The following is a 21,737-nucleotide window of genomic DNA, read 5'->3' on the forward strand; positions in this document are numbered from 1 at the left end:
TCGATCCATTAATAGGTCTGCTCCAACCCGGCAGTCCTTTTTGCCATTAGCTTGTTCGTTCTTTGAACTCGTTGCATCCTCGCAGACCTCCTTTGGGAAGACACCGTCTCGCGGCGGCGAGAGATCACCACCGAGCTCAACCGCCGAAGGGCGGCCAAAATGGCCAAAACACCCCTTGATCCACCCCTTTCCTCTTCTCGACTCGCTCTCGTCGCCCTCCTCTCCGCCACCTCCGTCTTCTTCCTCTGGAAGTCCCGCCGCCGTCTCCGCGTCCTTCTCTCCCCCTACTCCTCCATGAATACCCCAAAACCTAGCCCTAGGGGAAAAATCATCTACGCCTCCGCCACCGGCACGTCCAGGTCTCTCGCTGGCCGCCTCTCCGACTGCTTCCGCTCCCACGGCCTCGCCTTCGATCTCGTCGACCCGAGGCACTACGAGCCGGAGGACCTCCCCAAGGAGGCCCTCGTCCTGATCGTGGCCTCCACCTGGGAGGAGGGGCGGCCGCCGCCCGACGCCCAGTTCCTCGCCCGGTGGCTCGCCGAGAGCGCCGCGGACTTCAGGGTCGGGTCGCTGCTCCTGGCCAAGTGCAGGTTCGCGGTGTTCGGCGTCGGGTCGAAGTCGTACGGCGATAGTTTCAATGCTGCGGCCGAGGACTTCTCGAAGTGGATGAGGGCGCTCGGGGCCTCGGAAATGGCGCCGGTGTGGGAAGGGGATGTGGATTCTGGGGATGTCGATGAGGTGTTCGAAGTATGGAGTCGACGGATTGTTGCATTACTGAAGGGAGAGGATTTGAAAAAAGAGTCGGGACATTCCGGTTCTATGGTGGAGAGCGTTGGTTTTGATGAATCTGACGAAGAGGTAGAGGAGGAAGTCCTGGAACCGGTTGTCGTGGATATGGAGGACATTGCTGGAAAAGCTCCTTCGAGGAGACCATCTGTTGCTTTAACGAACGGTTGGGAGAATGGTGTGAAAGATATGGTTACACCGGTTATTAGGGTAAACTTGGAGAAGCAGGTACACTGTGTTGTTCTAGGCTCTCCTGAAAATTGTGTTCTTTTTTTTCTATCTCCTGCACTGGTATGGTAATAAGCATTCCAGATCAACTGTGGAGAGACCTTTCTTATGCTGGGTACTAGAGTATTTTGTTTACAACATAGATTCATCTTTTTTATTTGCCAATTCGACATTTTTACATAAAATAAATGTCATAAAGGATTGCCTTTCTCTACATGTAGTGAGGTGAACATCAAAATATTATGGAACAGAACTCAAAGGCTTACAATTTATCATGTACTTCATGTAGAATTATCTATTAGTACTAGGTTCTTCTGTCATTTCAAGAACTGTTTTTTTTTTTTTTTTTGCTTTACTATCTCTCAGATCTCAAAATAGTTTCCAAATTAACTATATAACATCTCTTTTGCCAATTACTTCAATGTTGCAGGGATATAAAATTATTGGTTCACACAGTGGAGTAAAACTATGTAGGTGGACAAAGTCACAGCTCCGAGGTCGTGGGGGTTGTTACAAGCACTCATTTTATGGCATAGAGAGTCACAGGTAAAACAATTAATATTTCTCTGTTTTGGTTTGTTGTTACTAGTACATCTGCTAGGTTCTTGTTCTTTTCTTATTTCCTGATCTGGTGATTGTAATGCCATTTTGAACCTTGCTTCTAGTTACCACTTCTCTTAAAAAGTATGTAAGCATACAATATCAACTGAAAGAACTTTTTATTTTTATTTTGAGATGTTCATCACTCTTCAGCATGTACTAATCAGCGTTTGGAGGTTCTTCAAACTCTCTTCTTACTGAAAACATGTAATGTCATTTGTCTTCATGTACTAGTTAGAGTTTGAAGGTCAAAGTATAGTTTTGTTAAGGGATTTACTGAAAACATCAGCAGTGGAATTTCCAATGGATATGTCATTTGTCTTCATGTGCTTATTATGTTGGAGTAATAGATGTAAGATAGCTGAAATGTTTTGGTGATATGACATCCAAATTATATTTACTATGGGTTATTTTTCACATGCAGTCAAGCTTTTATACATATCTTGAACCCAGCAAAAACCACATGATTGGTATAGAAGAATAATCTCTAGTAGCAATTAGCCTTAAGGAACTATAGAGATGTAGGCCTTTGTTGCCCTAGACAAAAACCTATGAAATAAAAATGTTATTGTTCTCATTATTTCTTATTGTGGCTTATATGATGACATGGATAAGTATTTTCTGCATATTTCTTGTGACAATTGCTCCATCTCATGCTGAACTAAGTAAAGCCATTCTAATTTCTTATTTGAGCAGGTGTATGGAAGCAACACCTAGTTTGGCTTGTGCAAATAAATGTGTTTTCTGTTGGAGGCATCACACAAACCCTGTTGGGAAGAGCTGGCGGTGGAAGATGGACAATCCTCTTGAAATTGTAGATGTTGCCATCGATGAGCACACTAAAATGATTAAGCAAATGAAAGGTGTTCCAGGTGAGTGTCTTGCTTCTGTATTGTTCTAATGATGGTAGATTTTAGATCAGTCATGAATCACTGGTAGCCTGGTGTTCCATCTTTGTAATTCACATATGTAAGGTAATGGTTTGCACTTTGTACAATATGTGTGAATAGTTTCTTGATTTTTCAGATCCATGTCCATGTTATGTACTTTTAAGTTTTCTAGGTCTGTACTATCTGAAGTCTCTTGATTATTATATTAATCTGAAATTGTACCCTGATAGCATCTTGTACATTTCTGTTATATATATATATATATATATATATATATATATATATATATATATAATATTATATGTGTGTGTATATATATATATATATATATGTGTGTGTGTGTGTGTGTGTGTGTGTGTATATATATATATATATATATGTATATATATATGTTGTGGCTCAAACTTCTGTAAATTCATGAGTCCCTTTATTTTATTAGAGCCTCATGTCCTATGCATATTAGGGGAAAAGAAAAGAGTCGTTTGAATTCTCCTATCTTCCCTAATACAAGAACCACAAATTCCTTGTTTCTTCTTATAATCTAGGACTTTGTGCGTAATATGATGCCTTGTACTGCATAGCTTTGCACTCTTGTTTCTTTTGTGGTAGCATTAGTTGTTATTTTGGCTTCCTGTTAAAACCTCTAATGCTTATAATTTTGAGAGGCCTGAATTAAACTAACGAGATGATGTTATTCTTCTTAATGCAGGAGTAAAGCCAGAACGCTTGTCAGAAGGTCTCTCTCCTAGACATTGTGCCTTGTCTCTTGTTGGTGAACCAATAATGTATCCGGAGATTAATACACTTGTTGATGAGTTACATAGGAGACATATATCTACTTTCCTTGTTACAAATGCTCAATTTCCTGACAGGATAAAAATGTTGAAACCCATAACACAGGTTACCTTCTGCCTTCTTAATTATACATTGTTCTTTATTATGTTTATGAAGATTGAATTTAGTCTGCTAAAGCTGAAGTTGAATGGCTATTAATATGGTTGCAGCTATATGTCAGTGTAGATGCAGCTACAAAAGACAGTCTAAAGGCAATTGATAGACCACTCTTTGGTGATTTCTGGGAGCGCTTTCTGGTGAATATCTGAAAAATTGAACATAGCATTTTGCATTACGCTTCTCTAAAGTGCTTAGCATGCAGTGTATTTGTGTGGAGAATCTTCTGTTAGCTCTTTTTCATTCTTTTGATTCAGGCATATGTGAAATAATCTGGTCAAAATAAGTGCCCATGTAACAAGCACTAGTTGACAAATTAAGATTTGAACAAGTGAGATTGGTCCTAGGGGTTTGGAATAAAGATTGTTTGGATCAAATTGGATGATATGGATTGACAAAAAAAGATCAATATTTATAATATTACAGAAGTAAGAAAAAGTCATTTATACTAAAATATTGACTTTTGTGCATTCATCATGCAAAAACAAAAAAAACAAAAACAACAAAACATAAAAATACAAGTGCTTATTAGCACTTGCATTTTCTTTGCTGACAATTTTATGTGGACAGTGGCCTATTTAATTATGAACAATTGCCTGCTTATGCATGATCTCCTCTTTTTATTTGACTTTTGATGCCTTATGGACTTCTATATTGGGAGTTTTCTTACAGAAATTGCATGACTATATCAATGGTCAGTACCTTGTCAGAGTAGGAGGGGGATTTCACCAAGTTGTAATGTTTTTTCTTCACATTCATTTTGCCTTTTGTTGGATATCATAAGAGGTTGTTCGGTACAAGCATAAACATCGAAGGGAATAAATGAACTATAAGCTAATAGTATATACTTTCTTTTTTGGATTGAGAATAGAAAAAATCACCTTAATTTTCTCTTCACCCAGGTATCTATCTATAGAGGATAAATTACTCGATCATTTTGCTAAAATAGGATTTTTGGTCGCATCATATAAATCGACCACTGTGTTTGTTTTGCTCGTTACAAGATAACTTTTTATCCAGTTCTCAAATCAGACAATCCCAAGTATTCATTTGGTTCCTTTCAATTTATGGTTATGAGAACAGTTTGGAAAAATGCAATTTTTGATGTGGTATTTGATTAAATATTATCAGGATTCACTAAAAGCTCTGCAAGACAAGGAACAACGAACAGTTTACCGATTAACTTTGGTTAAAGGGTGGAATGCAGAAGATGTAGAGGCATATGCAAACTTGCTTGGTATTGGAAAGCCTGATCTAGTTGAAATCAAAGGCGTGACGTATTGTGGCACGTGAGTTGCTTGTGTGGTTTATTTCCAGCATAGAACTGCATTTCCAAAGGTACTAAGTGCTTCTTTTTGCTCATCACAGTTCTGCCACATCAAAGCTGACAATGGACAATGTTCCTTGGCATTCTGATGTTAAAGCCTTTTCAGAGGCTTTGGCAATGAAAAGCAGTGGTGAATATGAGGTCGCCTGTGAGCATGCTCATTCTTGCTGCGTCCTCCTAGCAAAGGTGGATAAGTTCAAGATAAAGGGTGAATGGCACACATGGATAGATTATGAACGATTTCATGAGCTGGTAATTTTCTTGAAGTCTTGCTCCTGTAGTATCCCTTGTAATGTTCAGTGATTTACTAATACAAGTTTACTGAAATTGGCAACAGGTGGCTTCAGGAAAGTCATTCAAGACAGAAGACTACATGGCTCGTACGCCTTCCTGGGCTGTATATGGTGCAGAGGAAGGTGGATTTGATCCGGATCAATCTCGATACAGGAAAGAGAGGCGTCATGGAGCTGCAAGCACGCAGACCTAGCTGGTCACTGTTCAAGTGGCGCTATGTATTTTTCGCCAACCAGCAGGTGCTGAGCCAGATCAGTTTCTTGCGGTAAAGTTTTACTCTTGTTGTTGGGTATGTGTACTGTAAATTGCTTGCAGAATACTTAGGTAGACGATTGGGAAGTTATGATTAGCTACCTGGTCAGATAAATTTTTGCATGTTTTGCCCTCCAAAGAGGAACTTTTTGCAGACACATCTATATGGGGGATCAAGTAGCAGGTGAAAGCATAGTTGTTTTGCCAAACATCTATTTTGATCAATGAGAAGATCAAAATTATAACTAATTTCTCCAAATCTTGAGAGCTTGGATGTCAATATCTTTTCGAAAAGTTATGGGCCCATGTGGAAAGCAAACTATCTTCAAGGAATCATCTCGAAAGCAGGGTAATTTCATGAAAACTTCTTACTCTTTGTGTGCAGTGCTGACAGCTCCACTAGTATGCAACCTGTTTTTTTGGTTTATACGTCTGATTCCTGATGACCCTTTAAAGTGAGGTTCTTTGGCACTACAACTCGTAGATGGCAGTTTCTTCCCTTCGTCATGCGGATTTATTACCCAATTGAATTGGGTCTCTTTTATTGATCGAACAGATTTGGATAGAAATGTCAATATCTAAAGCGGGTCCAAGCAATTTGGCTAAAATTTGCAGAGAATTCAACCTTCTATTATTTCCAGCCATGTTGGGAAATAAAGGATGATTTTAAGTGAACCTTCTATTATAAAGTTAGCTGAACTTATTATAAATAAATTTTGTCTAGTATTTTTGCAAATATGATTTTAGATTTATTATATTAAAATTATGGAGACCGTCGATTTATTGTGCTGCAGAAGTTTAATGTCAAATATCATTATATAGCAATTGCATGGGTGATATGCTGAGGGTATTAATTATATATTATCTTTCGTAATTAGTTACCTTTAATATTTTAATTTTTATATTTAAAAAATTATATTGATATTTTTATAATTACGAAAGTAAAACAACTAAATCTATTTATCTTAATGTTATCGGTTTTACTAATGAAAATATGAAAATAAAAGATAAAAAAATAATTTTAATCTTTAAGTTGGTAGTGGCTGATGACGACGGTGTCACTAGGGGGTCACAGGTATCTGTTGTAGAGGAAAAAGGCAACAACGAAAGGTAAGGGTTGTTCTGTAACTATGTCGATAATGAATACGACAATATAGTCGACATTGAATTCCATAACCCATATTTTTCTATGGTCAAATACATTCATTAGAAGTTGGACAACCGCTCACCTATTAGCCTTCCAGAGTTTTCCTTCTCGATCGACGATAATTGCAACAAATAAAACTCCTCCGATGAGCCTCTATCTCCCCTTTTTTATGTGCATGCCAGAATTGACACGGTAGTGGAGGCAACGACAAGAGTTCCCACAACCTTAGCTTTAGTTTGAGCGATCTGCCCAATGGGTCAACAACGAGGTGACCACCATCTTTACTATAGATCTCATGGCAACCACCACCATCCGTGTTGATGTTGACGCATTTGTCGAGCAACAAAAGGGCCACTGTTACATATGATGGTGGTCGTCGTGGCATCTACGATGAAGGTGATAGTCACCTTGCTACTGACCCATTGGGCGGATTACTCGACTCGAAGTTGGGATGAGCGATTGTCGCTCCCCCTCACTACCGCGTTAGTTCTAATATGGGCATAAAAAAAGGAAGATAGGTGACTCATCGAAGAAAGAGTTTTATTTACCACGATTGTCGTCGACCAAAAAGGAAAGCTCTAGAAGGCCAATAGGTAAGCGATTATTGAGCTCTTAATGGACGCATTCAATAGTGGTAGAAAAACAAGGATCCCGACATTTGATGTTGAGTGCATCATTGTACTCATCATCGATGTTGTTACTAAGTAATCCTTACCTCTCGTCATCACTTCTTCATCTACAACAGTCACCCGCGGAGCCCAATGGTATCATGATCCATTATCACCAATGTTATCCACCACCACCACCAATTGAAATATTAACATTATCTTTTTATCTTTTATGTGTATATTTTTATTATTAAAACCGATTACGATAAATAGACCTAGATAGTTTAATTATAAGAATATCAAAATAATTTTTTAAAGTACACATAAAAATAGCTAATGACATGGGTAATCTATAAAAATAACTAATTACTTGAAGAAAACTAAAATTTAGGGTGCCACATCGCTCCGAAAGATTTTAGTTGTGAATCATCTGTGGCAGCCACATCGCCCCGAAAGATTTTAGTTGTGAATCATCTCTGGTACAGAGGCGATAGAAACGGGTATCAAAAGTATCACTCTTTCTCGAATGCGGCGGAGACGACGTGTGAGTCGAGTCGATGAAACCGACCGCAAGAACTCGCGATTCAACTCGAAGGAGGTCCGCGTCTGAACCGGCATCAATTCGCTCGGCTTAATTCTCAACAATCGACCGGTTAGTTCACGGAAGCCGGAAGTCCACGAGACGCGGAGATACAGGGAGGGAGGAGCGAGGACGGTGGAGATAGCGGAGTGACGAAGCGATGTCGCCGGGGATGATCAATGCGAACCCCATAGTGCACGCGAAGAAGGAGAGGATCACCCGAGCGCTCGCTCGGAGGATGTCCGTCCCGACGACGCCCTCGTTGTCTTCTATAACCTTCGTCCGACTGATTTCTCCGTTGTTTTCCTCTTGATTGCTGTTGTCGGTGCTGATACCTCACCCAAACGCAGCCGATTCTCTCTCGAATGCTGTTGTCGCAACAAAGCTCTCAAGGTTCTTATACAGACCTTCCGATTCATTTGTTGGAGAAAGCTATCTATCATCGTATCTACCCATTATTGTATTGTGTGCCTGAATCGATGAGCATAATGATCATGTATTGTTGGATGGCATCATCAAATCCCTCGTGTTTGTGACATGATAAGAACACATCTCCATGCACGTACATCAGTGAAGAGTGCAAGCTGGTGCATGGCCAATCATCCTATTCGTTAGATGCGATCTACAAATTCATCTTTCGATGCCTGCATGAACCATCTGCATAGATAATATCATGAGCTAACATTTTCTTCCCACAGGTTTTTCCTTTTTTTTCATTCTATCAGGAGATGATCAGATAGGATCCCATATAGTTAATCCTAGTGAACATATCTCCGACACCTGTGACCGCAACTAGCAAAGCCGATAGCGATCGGAGAGTTGTCTCGGCTCCGATTCCAGTTGCAGGAGATCTCAGATCTGCGATCTAAGATCTAGGATATGAGAGCGACCGGGGAGGGGTCCAAGAGCAATGATCGGGGGCTCCGGCTCTTGCTTCGACTCTAAAAGTGGGTCGCGGATAATAAGTTAATATTTAGCCGTCATTTGTGTGATCTCACATGCTCGTGAAGAATTATTCGTTGTAAGCATACCTACACGGTTTTGTCCTTTCGAGGCTTGTGAGTCTTAAAAAGCGTCTCTAAGAATAAGGGTGACTCGACGGACTTATAAGCTCTTGGTTCCCCTACTCCTCAATCAATATAAAACTAAATGCCATTATCAATGCTCTCCTAGGAGCCAAGGGATCATGGCTCTTCTTCTAGCATCATAATGTTGATGCCATTGATCGGGAATCGACACAGTTTGATTCTATCTCGAAGGCACAAGCTCATCTAACAATTGTGCAAGACGATAGGAGTCTAGAAAAGTCTAGTTGAAGTGATCCTAAGGTGACCGTTGAATGGTCGAGATGGTTTTTGAGTCAAACTGAGGGGGTGTTGGCCTCCTTAGGGTTCTAGAGATGAGCTAAGGTGTGCCTTGGGTTCATTGAGAACCCTACACAAGCGGTCAGTGTTGGGGGGATTTCCTAACCCGATCCCTCCAATGATAAAGTTAGTATGAGTGGAGTAGGAACAGTAGAAGTTTTACATCGAGTCTCCTCTTCAAACCTTGGGGATCGACTTTTATACCTGGGTAGCTAGCAGAGGGAGATCGACGGTTGATGGGGACCTAGCGCGTATGCCCTCATGAGGCTCATTTATGCAAACGGTCGAATGGTATGGTTCCTTATCATATGTCGTCAGTGAAGGATGACTACAGAGGCATCGCTTATCAGCACTGGCGGCCACTCAGAATAGGCGAACAACAATCGATTGTGCCAGTCGATCGAGGAAGGGGCAAACAAGCTTTTTCACTAGGGAGTTATTGCTCCCGACGATCGACGTGTGTCACCTTTCCCAAAATCATAGTATGGTGGGGGCAGAAGGTTCTTGCCTTGTCATCTACAATTAGGAAAGGGGAGGTGGGCATTTCTCTACCCACGTTAGCATCCCGGTGACAGTGAGTTGGCAGGCTAGTGATTGAGTAAGAGTCACAATCGAGGAGGGCTTTGGGAGATCTTAAATGAGAAGCAATGATCAGAGTTCCTTCATCGGTGTCGAGGGAACTCTGATGAAAGAAAGAGAAGAATAGGAGAGGGAGGAAGCCTTGCTTAGAAGCAAGGAAGCTTTGATATCATGTAGAATAGAGGAATATATTATGAAAGGGATTGATTTTATTCATTGAGGTAATGTGTATTTATATAAGTTTTGAGGGAGAGATTTTTCTCGATTCAATTTACATAATCAACTCAATCACTCAAAATCTATGATTAGGCAAAGTTCAACCAATCGAGTTCCAAAAAATAGAATACAGTAGCAAAATCTACCACTGAAGCTGAATACTGAGTCATCGTCACCACTGCTGTAGAATTCAATTGTGTCACTAATCTATTACACGAACTTGACATCACCTCCCAATCTACTCCCATAATATATTATGATAACGTCGATGCCACCTATCTATGCACTAATCTAATATTCCACTCATATATAAAATACATTGTCATCGATTTTCACTTTATTAAAGATCAAGTAGTCACACATGAACTACGTGTTTCTCACGTTCATATTTCAGACCAACTAATAGGTAAGATATTTCAATTACATGGCATCTTTGACAAAAACCTACTCTTGCAAAGGCATGATAGAAAATCATGATATAGAATAACATCCGATAAAAGATCATGGTAGAAACATACCATCGTTGTATTCCTTATATCTTCAATCAATTTAAGGATCAATCACAAATTTAAATAATAAAAATTTTAAGTACATGATTAAAAAAAATATATTCCTCTATATATATATATATATATATATATATATATATATATATATATATATATATATCACTTCATTCAATAAAATAACTCTTTTTACCTAACGGTCATACAGAAAGCTCTATGTTGCTTAACCAGCTATTCTCGTCCCAACGAAAGAAGAACGTGACATGGTGGTTTTCGACGAGAATGGGAGTGTAATAATTTCTATTCGTTTATTTTTATTTACTAGCCTTTGATTAGTTCATTAGTTATTATCCAACTGATCTTTCATAGAGCTTGAAAGTTTTATATCAACAACCATCAATAACTATTTTGACTTGAATTGATAGGAGAAAAAACCTGATGTATATTAAACCCCCCCAAACATACTCTCTCATGCGCAAAATTAGATTAGACTTGCGTCAGTCAAGCCCATAACTATTAGAAAGGACGTGACGTATACTAAACTCTCATCTCCCTCTACTACTAATACCTATGTAAATACACATAAGATCTAAAGAAATCTCTCTAATTCTATCCAACTCATCAGAACAGGTAAACTGTACTTTTCAGTGTCCTCATCCTACTACTATGGTGTTTGGCCCCATTGCCATAACTTTAACAATTCATACTACAGATAAAGAATCGAGATCTTCGAGGTAAAGTCCATCAGATTAGTCGAAACGGTGGTTGGGATGAATCCTTCAAAGCTAAAAGATGTCATGGCTCCAATAGATGGATCAACACAATCCATGAGGGTTTTTGGCTGCTAAAACAAAAAAAAGGAGGAGACGTAACATCGACACCGGCATTTCACCGCCCATGCGACGACACACCACCTCTTACAAGACCTCCCACTTCCTCAGCCGAAGAAGCTTTGCGTGCAAGCTTGGGAAGAAGTCTTCCGCAAGGAGAAGGCCTCTTGCTTTGCTTGGAATGGAGCCAAGGCAGACGCGGACGCACTCATGCAGCAGCTGCAGAATCTAGCGTTCGAGATAAACGTCCCGGTTGAGTAAAAGATGGCCCACGCTTTTGCTGTGAAATGGACAGTTCACCTGGAAACAAAGAGAGGAGTCACCTACCTGCGTCGGTGAAACAAATAACCATCACGCTGATCTCCACCGGATATCTCAAGGTGAAGGCCATGGAGAACTCCACGGTGCGGCGACAAGGTTAACAGGAGAAAGAAGAAGAGTGTGTCTATGGCGAAGCGACCGGATTTTGCACAGAAGCTGTTGGATGACATCAGGAGGAGGAAGGAGAAGCTGGGATATGTTGCATCGTCATCGGGACAGCAACCGGCGCAGCCACCTGCTTCTGGTATGTTAAAACATCCGTGAGAGCAAAATGGCGAGCGGTGGATGAGTTAATCTAAGCATATGACATAGCTCGACCTTTCAGTATGTATACATTACCTGATTCCAGTTTGAATGGAAGAGAGACCACAAAACAAAAAGACTATTTATTAGAACTTGATTATTATTATGCTCATCGTCTGCTCCACTCTCTTAATTAGGTTTGAGATGGACAAAGGAATTTAAAGTTCCTTATTTATTATCTTTAGAATTTTAATTAGAGGTTTTCTTCTATCATTAGAAATGTTAATTATTTAATGTTGGAAATAACTTATTAATTATGAGCATTCTTTAGGCTAATTGTTGACAAAACCAACCTACTATAGTTTAAGCTTTCCCATTTTTTTATAAAATATATAAAAAATTGATTTTATCCAAAACTTTCTCCCTCGAACCTAATTAAGAGTTGCTAGGATAATTGCATAATCTTAGGAGCTTCAAATAAAACAAAAGAAATCAAATTTGCTTAGATAAGAATCCTAGCTATTCACTCACAGACTTACATTCGGTGAATGGGGTAGACAGACAGCTTCCTCCATGATCCGTTTGAACAAGATACTCTGAAACAAGGTCTTCTGAACAGAACTCTTAGGAGGACCTAAGATCCCTTCATCAGACGAGCTTGTTCTATGCTTGAAATAATTCTGCATCTGTAGAAAACAAAAAAAGTCATTTTATGACAAAAGGCAACGAGCGAGCATTAGTGCCACCGCATTAGGAACCAAATCATGAGCAGCAACAGCATGATCATGAAATATCCTAAAGAAACAAAGCAACAGCAAAGTCTACATACGATTAGCGCCTACCTTCGCTGTTTCATTCCATATTTTGGGCATAGATGCAGCAGCCTTTGCAACAAGAAATGCATATCAGTGCCATTTCCGGCATAATAACACAAAGATGATATTTTTAAAAGATATCCTATATATCCCTGGCTTGAGAATTATATGCTCGACATGTTAATCATCTTCTTTGAATAATATTGTAGAGTATCATGTCAGCTCCCGACGGTCGTCCAGAGGAACAGGAGACGTAATGAAGAAGAAGAAGAACTATGCAAGTTCCTTAAACACAACTTTTTAAATAATGGAATATGTTCGGCTGTATGCACCATTCAGTGATGTTATTTTTGTTCTTGTTGGGAGAGTTTGCAGAGCAGCAACAATCCGGTCAGCGCACAAGTGACGGAAATATGGTTCAGCACCAAACATAACAAAACAGCTGCTCCTCAAGTTGCTTCACGGGAGATTGTTCCTGTTGGAAGAGCCACAAGCATTCAGAATTCTGTCGATGTGTCAATGGCACTAGCACTGGCACTCAGTAATAGTGGAAAACTTCATTACATAGCTAAATTTGGTAACGAGCTCATTCCACATAGTGGATCTATATATTATGCAGGAACTGCAAATCAACACTTGTTATACAGCACGAAACATCATGCCGATCGATATCCTTTTTTATCCAACTTGCAAGTCGGTGAAATATCAAAAGGTGTTCAGAAATTGAATAAGATCCTCGAAACCTTCTCCGATAGGACAAATTTTGGAAAGGATTCAATTCAGATTGGAAGAGAATTGTTGAAAGGGGCCATAGATTTGGAAGAGTCATTGAAAATGCTTGCCACCCTGCAGGAGGCTTCAGATTACATGGTTGGCTCTCAAGGGAGGCAGATCAAATTGCTCGAGGGTGTGGAAGACGATGAAACATCTGACGTCAAAGACAATCGGAAGGCTCTAATGTACAAGCCCAGAATTTCTTTTGATGGGTCCATCAACCATTTCTACAAATTCACCAAAGCAAATGATGATACCAGAATTCAAGGGCAGAGAAAAACGCCATCATCTTCTATGAAAAAAAGCATAGCCAAAACAAATTATAGTCAGAGTTCATTAGATGCATCAACGCAAGTCGCTACACACAAACAGTCTCTGAGTTGTGGTCCTGGATCGCTGCCTAATTCCTTGTATTCAGGCATTACACACAAACAAGGCCATGGTGGTGAACCTGGAAACTTCTCAACTGGTAGTGGCAAGTTCTCTGCTTCAAAGAACACCAAGCAGTTGGATCCTAAAAGCCTGGTGAGCAGCAGTGTAAGAATGCCAAATATTGTTGCTAAACTTATGGGCCTTGAAGAACTTCCGATGCCCAAGGCTGAGGGGAAAAAAGTTGAAGGAAAGAAAGAACCGAAGTCTAAGAAAGAGATGGTGATAGGTCAGACGTCAATAGCAGATGAAAAAGTGAGAAAAGAGAACAAGATTCTGAATGAAAACGGCATTGACGAAACTAAGGACAAAAGCAGCAAGGAGAAGACAAATTATATACGGAACATGACTCCATTGTCAAATCATGCACCAAAGAGGCATCTTGAAATCAATAGGAAGATCGTGAACATCGATATAAACCACAGTTTAAAAGAAGGGATAGCCAAGAAGAATTTGGTACAACTGAGAGAAAAGGCAGAAAAAGAAGAAGAGAGAAGAAACATATCTGAATCAGTTCGCCAGCTTATCAGCAAATCAAACCAAGAAGGTGACCTGCAAAGAACCAAAAAGAAGCAACCGTCCATCAGCCATGATGAAGCAGCTGCCAATAAAGATACATGCATGAACCAAAAGGACAATGACCAAGATTGCTTAGCTCTTCCAAGCAATCAGACAAACACCCGAGGGTCGTTGCAAAAAGCAGCAGTCAAAGTAAAACCCAAATATGAAGTTTGTGAAATTGCAAAAGAAAAAGAGCGTGCTACAAACATCAAGTTGAAGGCCACCGCAGCAACAAAAAGTGAACAGAAATCTAGGAAATCTACCGAGAAAATAAGCATGCATAAGATGTTATCTAGCGGCACAGTTGTAGCTATAGAAAGAAATTCAGAAAAGGATAGAAATGTAGAGCAACCAAAAGGACATGCAAAGAGCAGTCATCAAGAGATGCAAAACACAATGGAGAGAAACTCTGCCTATGTTGAATTGGATAGAACATCATCACATAAGAACTCTGAAGATACGAAGCTCTTACAGAGATATTCAAGAACTGATAAAGAGCTGCCTCAAATTCTGGTGAAAACATTGATGAAGCCTGTAAATTTTCCAACTGCAAAGAAAGTAGATACAGCAAACATGAAAGTTCAGAAAGGTGAAAGACATAAAGTTCTAGGGGACAGTTCTGGATATAATAGAACACAAAATGAGAAAAGACAGCAATCATCCTTCTTACATGATCTGGAGAAGAGATGGAAAGAAAGAATCAGTAAAGAAAAAGGAACAAAAGTTAGCTTTCATGAAACAAATTCAGAACAACATCTAGAGCAGAAAACTAAATCAACCTTGGTGTCAGATAATTCTTCAGTTGATGCTGGCGAAGACAAAGAAGTATTAGAAGAGGAGACAGTTGCGGAGACCAATGTAAGTTATCCTCTCTCCAATCATTGAAGCAACAAAGTCGATCTGCATTGACTCTGAGCGATGAAAATATCTCTTTTTTGCCCTATGATAAAATAGATCAGTTAAAACCTCAGGCAAAGTAGAAACAAAATCTATTACAGAGAAGAAAACAGATAATCTTGCCGATTAATTGACTGATTCATTGTGAATTCATTTTGCTAGAATAATATGAAAACCTCATTATGGCCAGGACACAACTCCATGAAGCTTTTGCACTATATTCTGTTTATTGGCCTGCTAGCATCTCATACATTTTTCTCCCAGGATCATGACATAATAAAATCAGCTTTTGAGGCTTTACCAGAGCAAGAAGCTTCCATCAGTGTAGATTCAGAACCACAACCTTACAACAACAGGGAAAAGCTGACAGAAGGTAACTTAAATATTGTAATTGTTAAACATTGTGTGTGTGTGTGTGTCTATATATATATGCAACATGCAAGCCCAACACAATCAATCTGAATTTTGAAAATTATCATAACAACAAAATTAGGAAAAAAAAGTTTAATGATATTGTCTGTAATCTCTTGTTGCAGATGTAAATAACAACATGCAGCTTAGCAATTGTAATACCCTAAATCAGATGAGTCAGGCAATATCTGAAGTAAATGGACAAGGTTCACTTACCAAGGATGAACATTTCCTCATGCAACTTCTGATTAACAATCAGCATTTCCGCAACACAGCACAAGAAATTTTCAAAATTGATATTCCAGTTGGTGTTCTACAAACCAGCAACCAGGCTTGTCCAAAAGAGGAAAACAAGTTACTTTTAGACTGTGGATATGAGTTACTGAGGAGAAAAGGGAAAAGAGAGGTTACCTGTGCCATGACAAGGCCTCATGCAACAGGGGAAGCTAGATACCTGGATGCACTGATGAAGGAATTGAATGATGATCTTGAGAGTCTTAAGTTCCCCAAAGAAACTACATATAATGATGACATTGCTGAATTCCTTCACATGATACTTGCAAGAGACATTGAAAATAGTAAGCCAGATATAAACTGTATGTGGGATATTGGTTGGAACAGCAGTATATTTGCATCAGTTGAAAAGGACGAAATTGTAAGGGATATGGAGAAGCATGTATTGAATGGACTCATCAATGAGCTAGCTAGAGAGCTAGTCGATGCAACCATCAATGTTTCATAAAGAACAATTCTGAAAACTGCTTCATGCTTTGCATTAATATTGTGGAAATCCAAAATTGCTATTTAGTGGTGTAGCAAGAAAAAGGTTCCCATATATGACCATATGGAGAGTATATGTTTCAACCTAATATCAACCGCTTTCCTACAGTCAATTAGTGCATTCAGGGAAAATCTAGGGTAAAAGAAGCATAGTGAAACCTTCTAACCATTTTACAAACTTTTTTAAGGACAGTCAGGAACCAATCATAAAAGTGTAGAAAATTACATGATAGGAAGCAAAACTAGAAGTCAGCTAAAATGGTGTTCTCATTGAGGTAAAAGGAAATATTGATCTTAATGCATAAATATCAGCATTTCTCTGATACAAATTATAAAAAATAAAATAAAATAAACTTTTCCACTAGCATAGGTCATAAGATTTCCTTTCAGGGATAATACTTTAATAGCATAGAATATACATCATTAGCATAGCAGTTTGCCCACTTTACTAGATATAAGCTGGAGCTATGTCTAGCACATATATCTGAATCAAAATCTTCAGCTCCAAAGAAAGTATTAATATGCTTCAGAAAGGTGCCATAAGGATCACTAGTAGGCTTCATCTTCAACCAGCCTGCTTTGAGCTGAATATTATTTGTTACCTTCTTATGTTGCATAGAGCTCAATGGCTGCAAACAATTCATGTAGCCAAACCCAAATAGTTGGGACATTATAGCTTTATTGTTGCTAAAACCTTGCCCTTTTCCACCTCATAAATCTTAAAGTATGATTTTAGAAATTAAAGGGAAGATCCAAGATGCAGTGCTAGCTTTCGGAACCTATGATGTAATTACGTGGGACCGAGAAAAGAAAAGCTTGATAATGCGATCTGTGTTGAAGTCATGCTCTGACAGACCTACAGCTGCTCTTGGACACGCACCGCCAGTCGTATGCATGATCTATGATCGAGCACAAAGACTGCCAAATCTTCAAAATGAGCCATAAAGTTGAGTATTATATTGAGTCGTTGTCAACATATTCTACGGCTTCAAAAACTGTAACAAATGGCAACTAACAAGAACAATTAGGCAAAGCATGAACGTCACCGAGGGCATTAGAAATCAACCAAAACCACGCATACGAAACAACAACTTGACTATCCCTGTCGAATTAGGTTTTCTTGTGAATCCAACCAATGGAGAACATGTAGACAGCGAAAAGAAATTTCGTATAAAATCACGCAGAACTTAAATCGAATTTCACGAACAAACAACTTGATCATAAATTCATAGCAGGCGCATTTTGTACCTTAAATATCATCGTCAAAACTAGAATTCACGAAGCAAACAAAGAAAAAGAGAACGAGAATAAACTATACCCTCAACAACTGGACAATAGTAACCCGGCTCATCCATTCAAGATCATACAGCAAAAACAACCCATTAAACGATAGCACTAACATAAAACAACAACTAGGGCGATGTTGAAATGAGATGATCGTCCGAAAGAGATCCAATACATTAAGCAACAAACCCTCATTAAAACAACGAAAATTAAATCCTCATAACAGAGATGATGGACAACGAAGGAATCGACGAACGAGGTGAGATTCCAAGATCAGAACGATACCAAGCGAATCTGGGGGTCGTCATGGCGCGTGACGGACCGCTTCGCCCCCGATCGCCGTCTGCTTGAAGGCTTCCGGAGGCGATGTCACCTGATAGGGTGAGAGCGTTTATGGCACAAAAAATCACAAGATTGCCACCGGGACGTTGTTGTCATGATCGGGCGATAATGTGGGGCCGCTTAGGCCATCCAACACAGAGATTGGACCGTTACCCGGGCCTGGTTGGTCCACGGTTGACCGCCGGGTCCAGGTTTGCACATGTTTTGACTTCTTGTTGTCAAAGTCTCACACATGTTTACTTCTTCGACATGTGTGTAGGCAAGTTTGAGCAGAAACTAAATGCTTCCATCCTATATCTATCAGTTCATTTACAACAGAACAAAACAAAGACAATTGCATAAAGCACAACATCCTCCAATTCTCTTCCTCTAAACATTTCCTCTGCAAATGACCAACGAAATCACTCTGCGAGCAAATCAAACTAATGAAAGACCTTCACTTATTGCTAGGAACAGAGCCCTCGAGCGGAGCCGTCGTCTACCTTAAATTACAGGCTCAGGAATCATTGTCCTCAAGGAGAAACCATGTCCTGTCTCCTCAGAGCTGTGGAAGAGCTCTTTGTCTTTGGCTTTCAACAGGTCTCATTTCGCCAGAGAGTCCTCCACTGCTCGGTCCACTGTATTCGGCACTGTACTCGGAGCTCGCAACCACGACCCTCCTGACACGGTTGCCGCTGGATGTGTAGGGGCTCGACTCGTAGTCGGAGCCGGAGCTGAAGAGCGTGCTCTGCCCTGGCCGGACTCCCTCGTTCAAGTCCTCGAGTGACACGTCGCCTTCCAATGCCCTCACGATCTGCAATCCTCTCGTCGCATCAGAACCGGTGTGATTCATTTCATGCAACAGAGGATCTTGGAGGAGTTTGGTGATCTCACCTGGCTCATCTTGGGTCGTCGCCTCGCAGAATGGCGAACGCCGGCGGCGGCGCATGCCACCATGCGTGCCATCTCCATGGGATCGTAGTTGCCGCCTAAGCGCGGGTCAGCTAACTCGTCGTAGTGTCCTTCGGCCAAAGCTTGAGCTAGAATAGGCCTCGCCTGTTCAACCATGCGCGATGAGCAAAGTACAACCACGAGCATTTGGCAGAAGAAACAGTATATAATGCTGTCGTAGCACACTGACCCAATCTATCATGGAATCGTCCATGAAGTCGTCCGAGTTGTCGACGGGTCTTCGTCCAGTTATCAGCTCAAGAAGCATCACTGCGAATGAGAAGACATCGGACTTCTCTGTCAGCTTCCCACTCGACGCATACTCAGGAGCCAAATACCTGTGTTCATCAAGGTGGAAGAACATATTAATGGAGTTTGCTCGACTCTAATTAATGCTATCCTCTTGCAGAGCATCTTGCTCACCCGAATGTTCCCATGACACGGGTTGAGACGTGAGTGTAATTGTCCGACGACAGCTTGGCCAACCCGAAATCTGCAACCTGGATATGTTTTATACAGGATTTATGTCTCTGTACGCAGTAACTTAAAGGTCCATTTCATAAGAATAATCATTGTTTCTCTAAACTACAATTCTGATGCTCTCTTCTTGGTTTTTCTACAGATCCTCTTGCTGTTTCTACCAGCATTATTCAAAGAAAGATGAAAGCTGGAATGTCCTTACCATGGCTTCAAATTTGAAGTCCAGAAGAATGTTGGCAGACTTGATATCACGGTGAATGATTCGAGGGTGACCTTCATGACATGATTCGGAACAAGGTTAGACGTTGCAGTGTAGGAGAGGAAGAAGGAAACGCATTCAAATTACTCACAGTCCTCGTGCAAGTAAGCAATGCCTTTGGCCGATCCCAGTGCAATTTTGAGCCTCGTCGGCCAGTTCATTACTGGGAGCCCCTTTCCTGCAATAGATGGCAGAAGGTGACCAAGTATCATAAGAGGCGTATCATACATGATGCCGAAGTTGTCAAGAGCGAGAGCTAACCATGGAGGTGGTGCTCAAGAGTCTTGTTGGGGACAAACTCATACACCAACATCCTCTGCGAACCAGCACTGCAGTATCCGACGAGAGAGACGAGGTGGCGATGGTGGACGCGGCTAATGATATCGACCTCAGCCTGGAATTCCCTCTCTCCTTGCCCACTCCCTGACTTGAGCTGCTTCACCGCAATGTCCTTCCCGTTGGGTAGAACTCCCTTGTGGACGTACCCGAATCCTCCCTGGCCCAGCAGATTAGCATGCGAGAAACCATTTGTTGCAGCTGCGAGCTCCTCGTAGCTGAAGGTACTTTTGTTGAACCCGAGTGCGACGATGGGAGAGGGAGGTGGCAAGGCAGGCCCATGAGGCCCTGAATAGGCTGAGCTAACTTCGCCGCTGCTCATCATCGTCGGACCTGGCTGAACATGCCACCCTCCTCCTCCATGGACGGAACCGGGAGGTGGCGGCACCTTAACTACATGGTCCATACCCTGGAGTCCATTGTGCCAATTCGGGTGCGGTCCATTGCTGTAAAGCCCACTGTCTACAAGCATAGATACGTAGTCATGAGAAGTACATCAAAACATTGCAAAGAAGATACTTTATACCATGAACAACGATGATGACAGACAGGAATTGGATCAAAGGCTTGCTTCAGTTACCATATCCTGAAGCATTTGCGTAGTACTTCATTGGATTGTGAGACTTCCTCTTCTTCTTCTTGGAGCAGCAAATGCATGCGATGATCATGAGGACAAAGAACATCCCGATTCCTGCCACGACCCCTATGATAACTGGCAGATTCACGTCAGATTGGTGGCGTTCGTTTGAGTGGGATGATGTTTTCGGATGTGAATGTTTATGGGAAGGTGACAATTGCTTTGAAGACGACGATGACTTGTGTGATCGGGATGGAGGAGGCGGAGGCGGAGGCGGAGGCGGAGGCGGTGGCGGTGGCGGGGGTGGCGGCGGCGATGATGAACGATGAGAACCATCTGAGTCAGACGGCGGGGGAGGCGAAGACGAGTTATCATCCGAGTCAGGTGGCGGCGGAGTTGTGCTATCGGTTGGAGGAGGTGGGGAAGCATTCGAAGACGTCGGTGGAGACGATGACGAAGACGAATCGCTCGAGTTAGATGAAGAACCATCCGGCGGCGGAGCAGACGACATTTTTGCGGAGACGGAAGCTAAGATCCAAAGGACTCACCACTCTCCCTCTATCAGAGAACGCAGTATATCAAGACCACCTGCAAAAAGACTCCATGATCAAAAGGCATCAAAACAACAAAGAAGATAAAGCCGCTGCGGAGCGCAATGAACACACGTGACCACATACGTATCCTGTTATCTTCCTTGGAACCTCCTGTAATGTCAGGAGAGGGGAATGGTTGTCAGAGAAGGGCGAGGGAGGAGAAGGTGCGTCGAGCGTGTGGCTTCGTCCTCCTCCAAACACCACCGCTTTAATGCTTGGAATGCAGTGCCATCCAAGTAGCAAACCCAAGATAAGAAGGCTGAAACCGAAGCGAGAAAGGAATGGAAGAAACAGAGTAACAGAAGAGAAAGAGACAGATACGAGGAGGAAGACAAGCTAGAGAGAGAGAGAGAGGAGCGAGTGAAGACCCTTCAGGTTCCCAGTTTTAGCTGACCGGAAGCCTAATATTGGCCGGCTGTAAACTGCTTCCCGCGCGACCGCTCGACGTACGTTTTCCTTGGCACGTGCGATCGTTGCAATCTCAACGTCAAATAGTTACATTTTCCTAAATAGAATGCTAAAACAAAAATGGCAAATTTGCAAATAT

General features: G+C 41.1%; 3 protein-coding genes and 1 long non-coding RNA gene across 18 annotated transcripts; 2 read left to right on the forward strand and 2 right to left on the reverse strand.

Annotated features, from left to right (window-relative positions):
* The first annotated feature begins 44 nt into the window (after positions 1-44).
* LOC135612034 (S-adenosyl-L-methionine-dependent tRNA 4-demethylwyosine synthase-like) lies at positions 45-5,587 on the forward strand. Its single transcript, XM_065107757.1, has 8 exons — positions 45-1,014; positions 1,445-1,560; positions 2,311-2,486; positions 3,214-3,404; positions 3,509-3,595; positions 4,587-4,744; positions 4,824-5,034; positions 5,120-5,587. Exons 1-8 carry the CDS (start codon positions 160-162, stop codon positions 5,267-5,269), a joined length of 1,944 nt encoding a protein of 647 aa, XP_064963829.1. The 5' UTR covers positions 45-159; the 3' UTR covers positions 5,270-5,587.
* Positions 5,588-10,918: 5,331 nt separating this feature from the next.
* Positions 10,919-18,089, reverse strand: LOC103983563 (uncharacterized). 15 transcript variants are annotated; one of them, XR_010486728.1, is made up of 11 exons: positions 17,959-18,089; positions 16,021-16,165; positions 15,826-15,941; positions 15,375-15,541; positions 15,081-15,241; positions 14,774-14,848; positions 12,870-14,292; positions 12,565-12,606; positions 12,262-12,408; positions 11,486-11,720; positions 10,919-11,386 (listed from the first exon to the last, which is right to left on the reverse strand). It is a non-coding gene; the product is annotated as an uncharacterized LOC103983563 (long non-coding RNA). The 15 variants fall into 15 exon arrangements; XR_010486719.1 differs by adding an exon at positions 17,246-17,384 and having other exon boundaries at positions 12,565-14,292; positions 17,959-18,065; XR_010486720.1 differs by adding an exon at positions 17,246-17,316 and having other exon boundaries at positions 12,565-14,292; positions 17,959-18,006.
* LOC135612036 (uncharacterized) lies at positions 11,591-16,433 on the forward strand. The gene is made up of 5 exons (XM_065107758.1): positions 11,591-11,723; positions 12,747-12,814; positions 12,913-15,159; positions 15,463-15,571; positions 15,735-16,433. The coding sequence occupies exons 1-5, from the start codon at positions 11,606-11,608 to the stop codon at positions 16,349-16,351; spliced, it is 3,159 nt and encodes a 1,052-aa protein (XP_064963830.1). The 5' UTR covers positions 11,591-11,605; the 3' UTR covers positions 16,352-16,433.
* A 464-nt stretch (positions 18,090-18,553) lies between the features above and the next one.
* Positions 18,554-21,108, reverse strand: LOC135613217 (proline-rich receptor-like protein kinase PERK7). Its single transcript, XM_065110313.1, has 9 exons — positions 20,811-21,108; positions 20,601-20,735; positions 19,946-20,482; positions 19,776-19,862; positions 19,628-19,698; positions 19,369-19,445; positions 19,136-19,283; positions 18,889-19,050; positions 18,554-18,808 (listed from the first exon to the last, which is right to left on the reverse strand). Exons 1-9 carry the CDS (start codon positions 21,106-21,108, stop codon positions 18,554-18,556), a joined length of 1,770 nt encoding a protein of 589 aa, XP_064966385.1.
* Between the last annotated feature and the right edge of the window lie 629 nt (positions 21,109-21,737).

Source organism: Musa acuminata, chromosome BXJ2-5 (assembly GCF_036884655.1).
Source record: "Musa acuminata AAA Group cultivar baxijiao chromosome BXJ2-5, Cavendish_Baxijiao_AAA, whole genome shotgun sequence".
Classification (NCBI taxonomy): domain Eukaryota; kingdom Viridiplantae; phylum Streptophyta; class Magnoliopsida; order Zingiberales; family Musaceae; genus Musa; species Musa acuminata.

Excerpts from the sequence above, each read along its gene's own strand:
- LOC135612034 (XM_065107757.1), top strand. The coding sequence starts at position 160 with ATGGCCAAAACACCCCTTGATCCACCCCTTTCCTCTTCTCGACTCGCT. Across the intron at positions 1,015-1,444 it reads GGGTAAACTTGGAGAAGCAG|GGATATAAAATTATTGGTTC; the intron begins GTACACTGTGTT and ends TCAATGTTGCAG. Across the intron at positions 2,487-3,213 it reads GCAAATGAAAGGTGTTCCAG|GAGTAAAGCCAGAACGCTTG; the intron begins GTGAGTGTCTTG and ends TTCTTAATGCAG.
- LOC135612036 (XM_065107758.1), top strand. The coding sequence starts at position 11,606 with ATGGCGAAGCGACCGGATTTTGCACAGAAGCTGTTGGATGACATCAGG. Across the intron at positions 11,724-12,746 it reads GGCGCAGCCACCTGCTTCTG|AGTATCATGTCAGCTCCCGA; the intron begins GTATGTTAAAAC and ends ATAATATTGTAG. Across the intron at positions 15,160-15,462 it reads AGACAGTTGCGGAGACCAAT|GATCATGACATAATAAAATC; the intron begins GTAAGTTATCCT and ends TTTTTCTCCCAG.
- LOC135613217 (XM_065110313.1), bottom strand. The coding sequence starts at position 21,108 with ATGTCGTCTGCTCCGCCGCCGGATGGTTCTTCATCTAACTCGAGCGAT. Across the intron at positions 20,736-20,810 it reads GTCGTCTTCAAAGCAATTGT|CAGTTATCATAGGGGTCGTG; the intron begins CACCTTCCCATA and ends ACGTGAATCTGC. Across the intron at positions 19,863-19,945 it reads TCTTGAGCACCACCTCCATG|GAAAGGGGCTCCCAGTAATG; the intron begins GTTAGCTCTCGC and ends CATCTATTGCAG.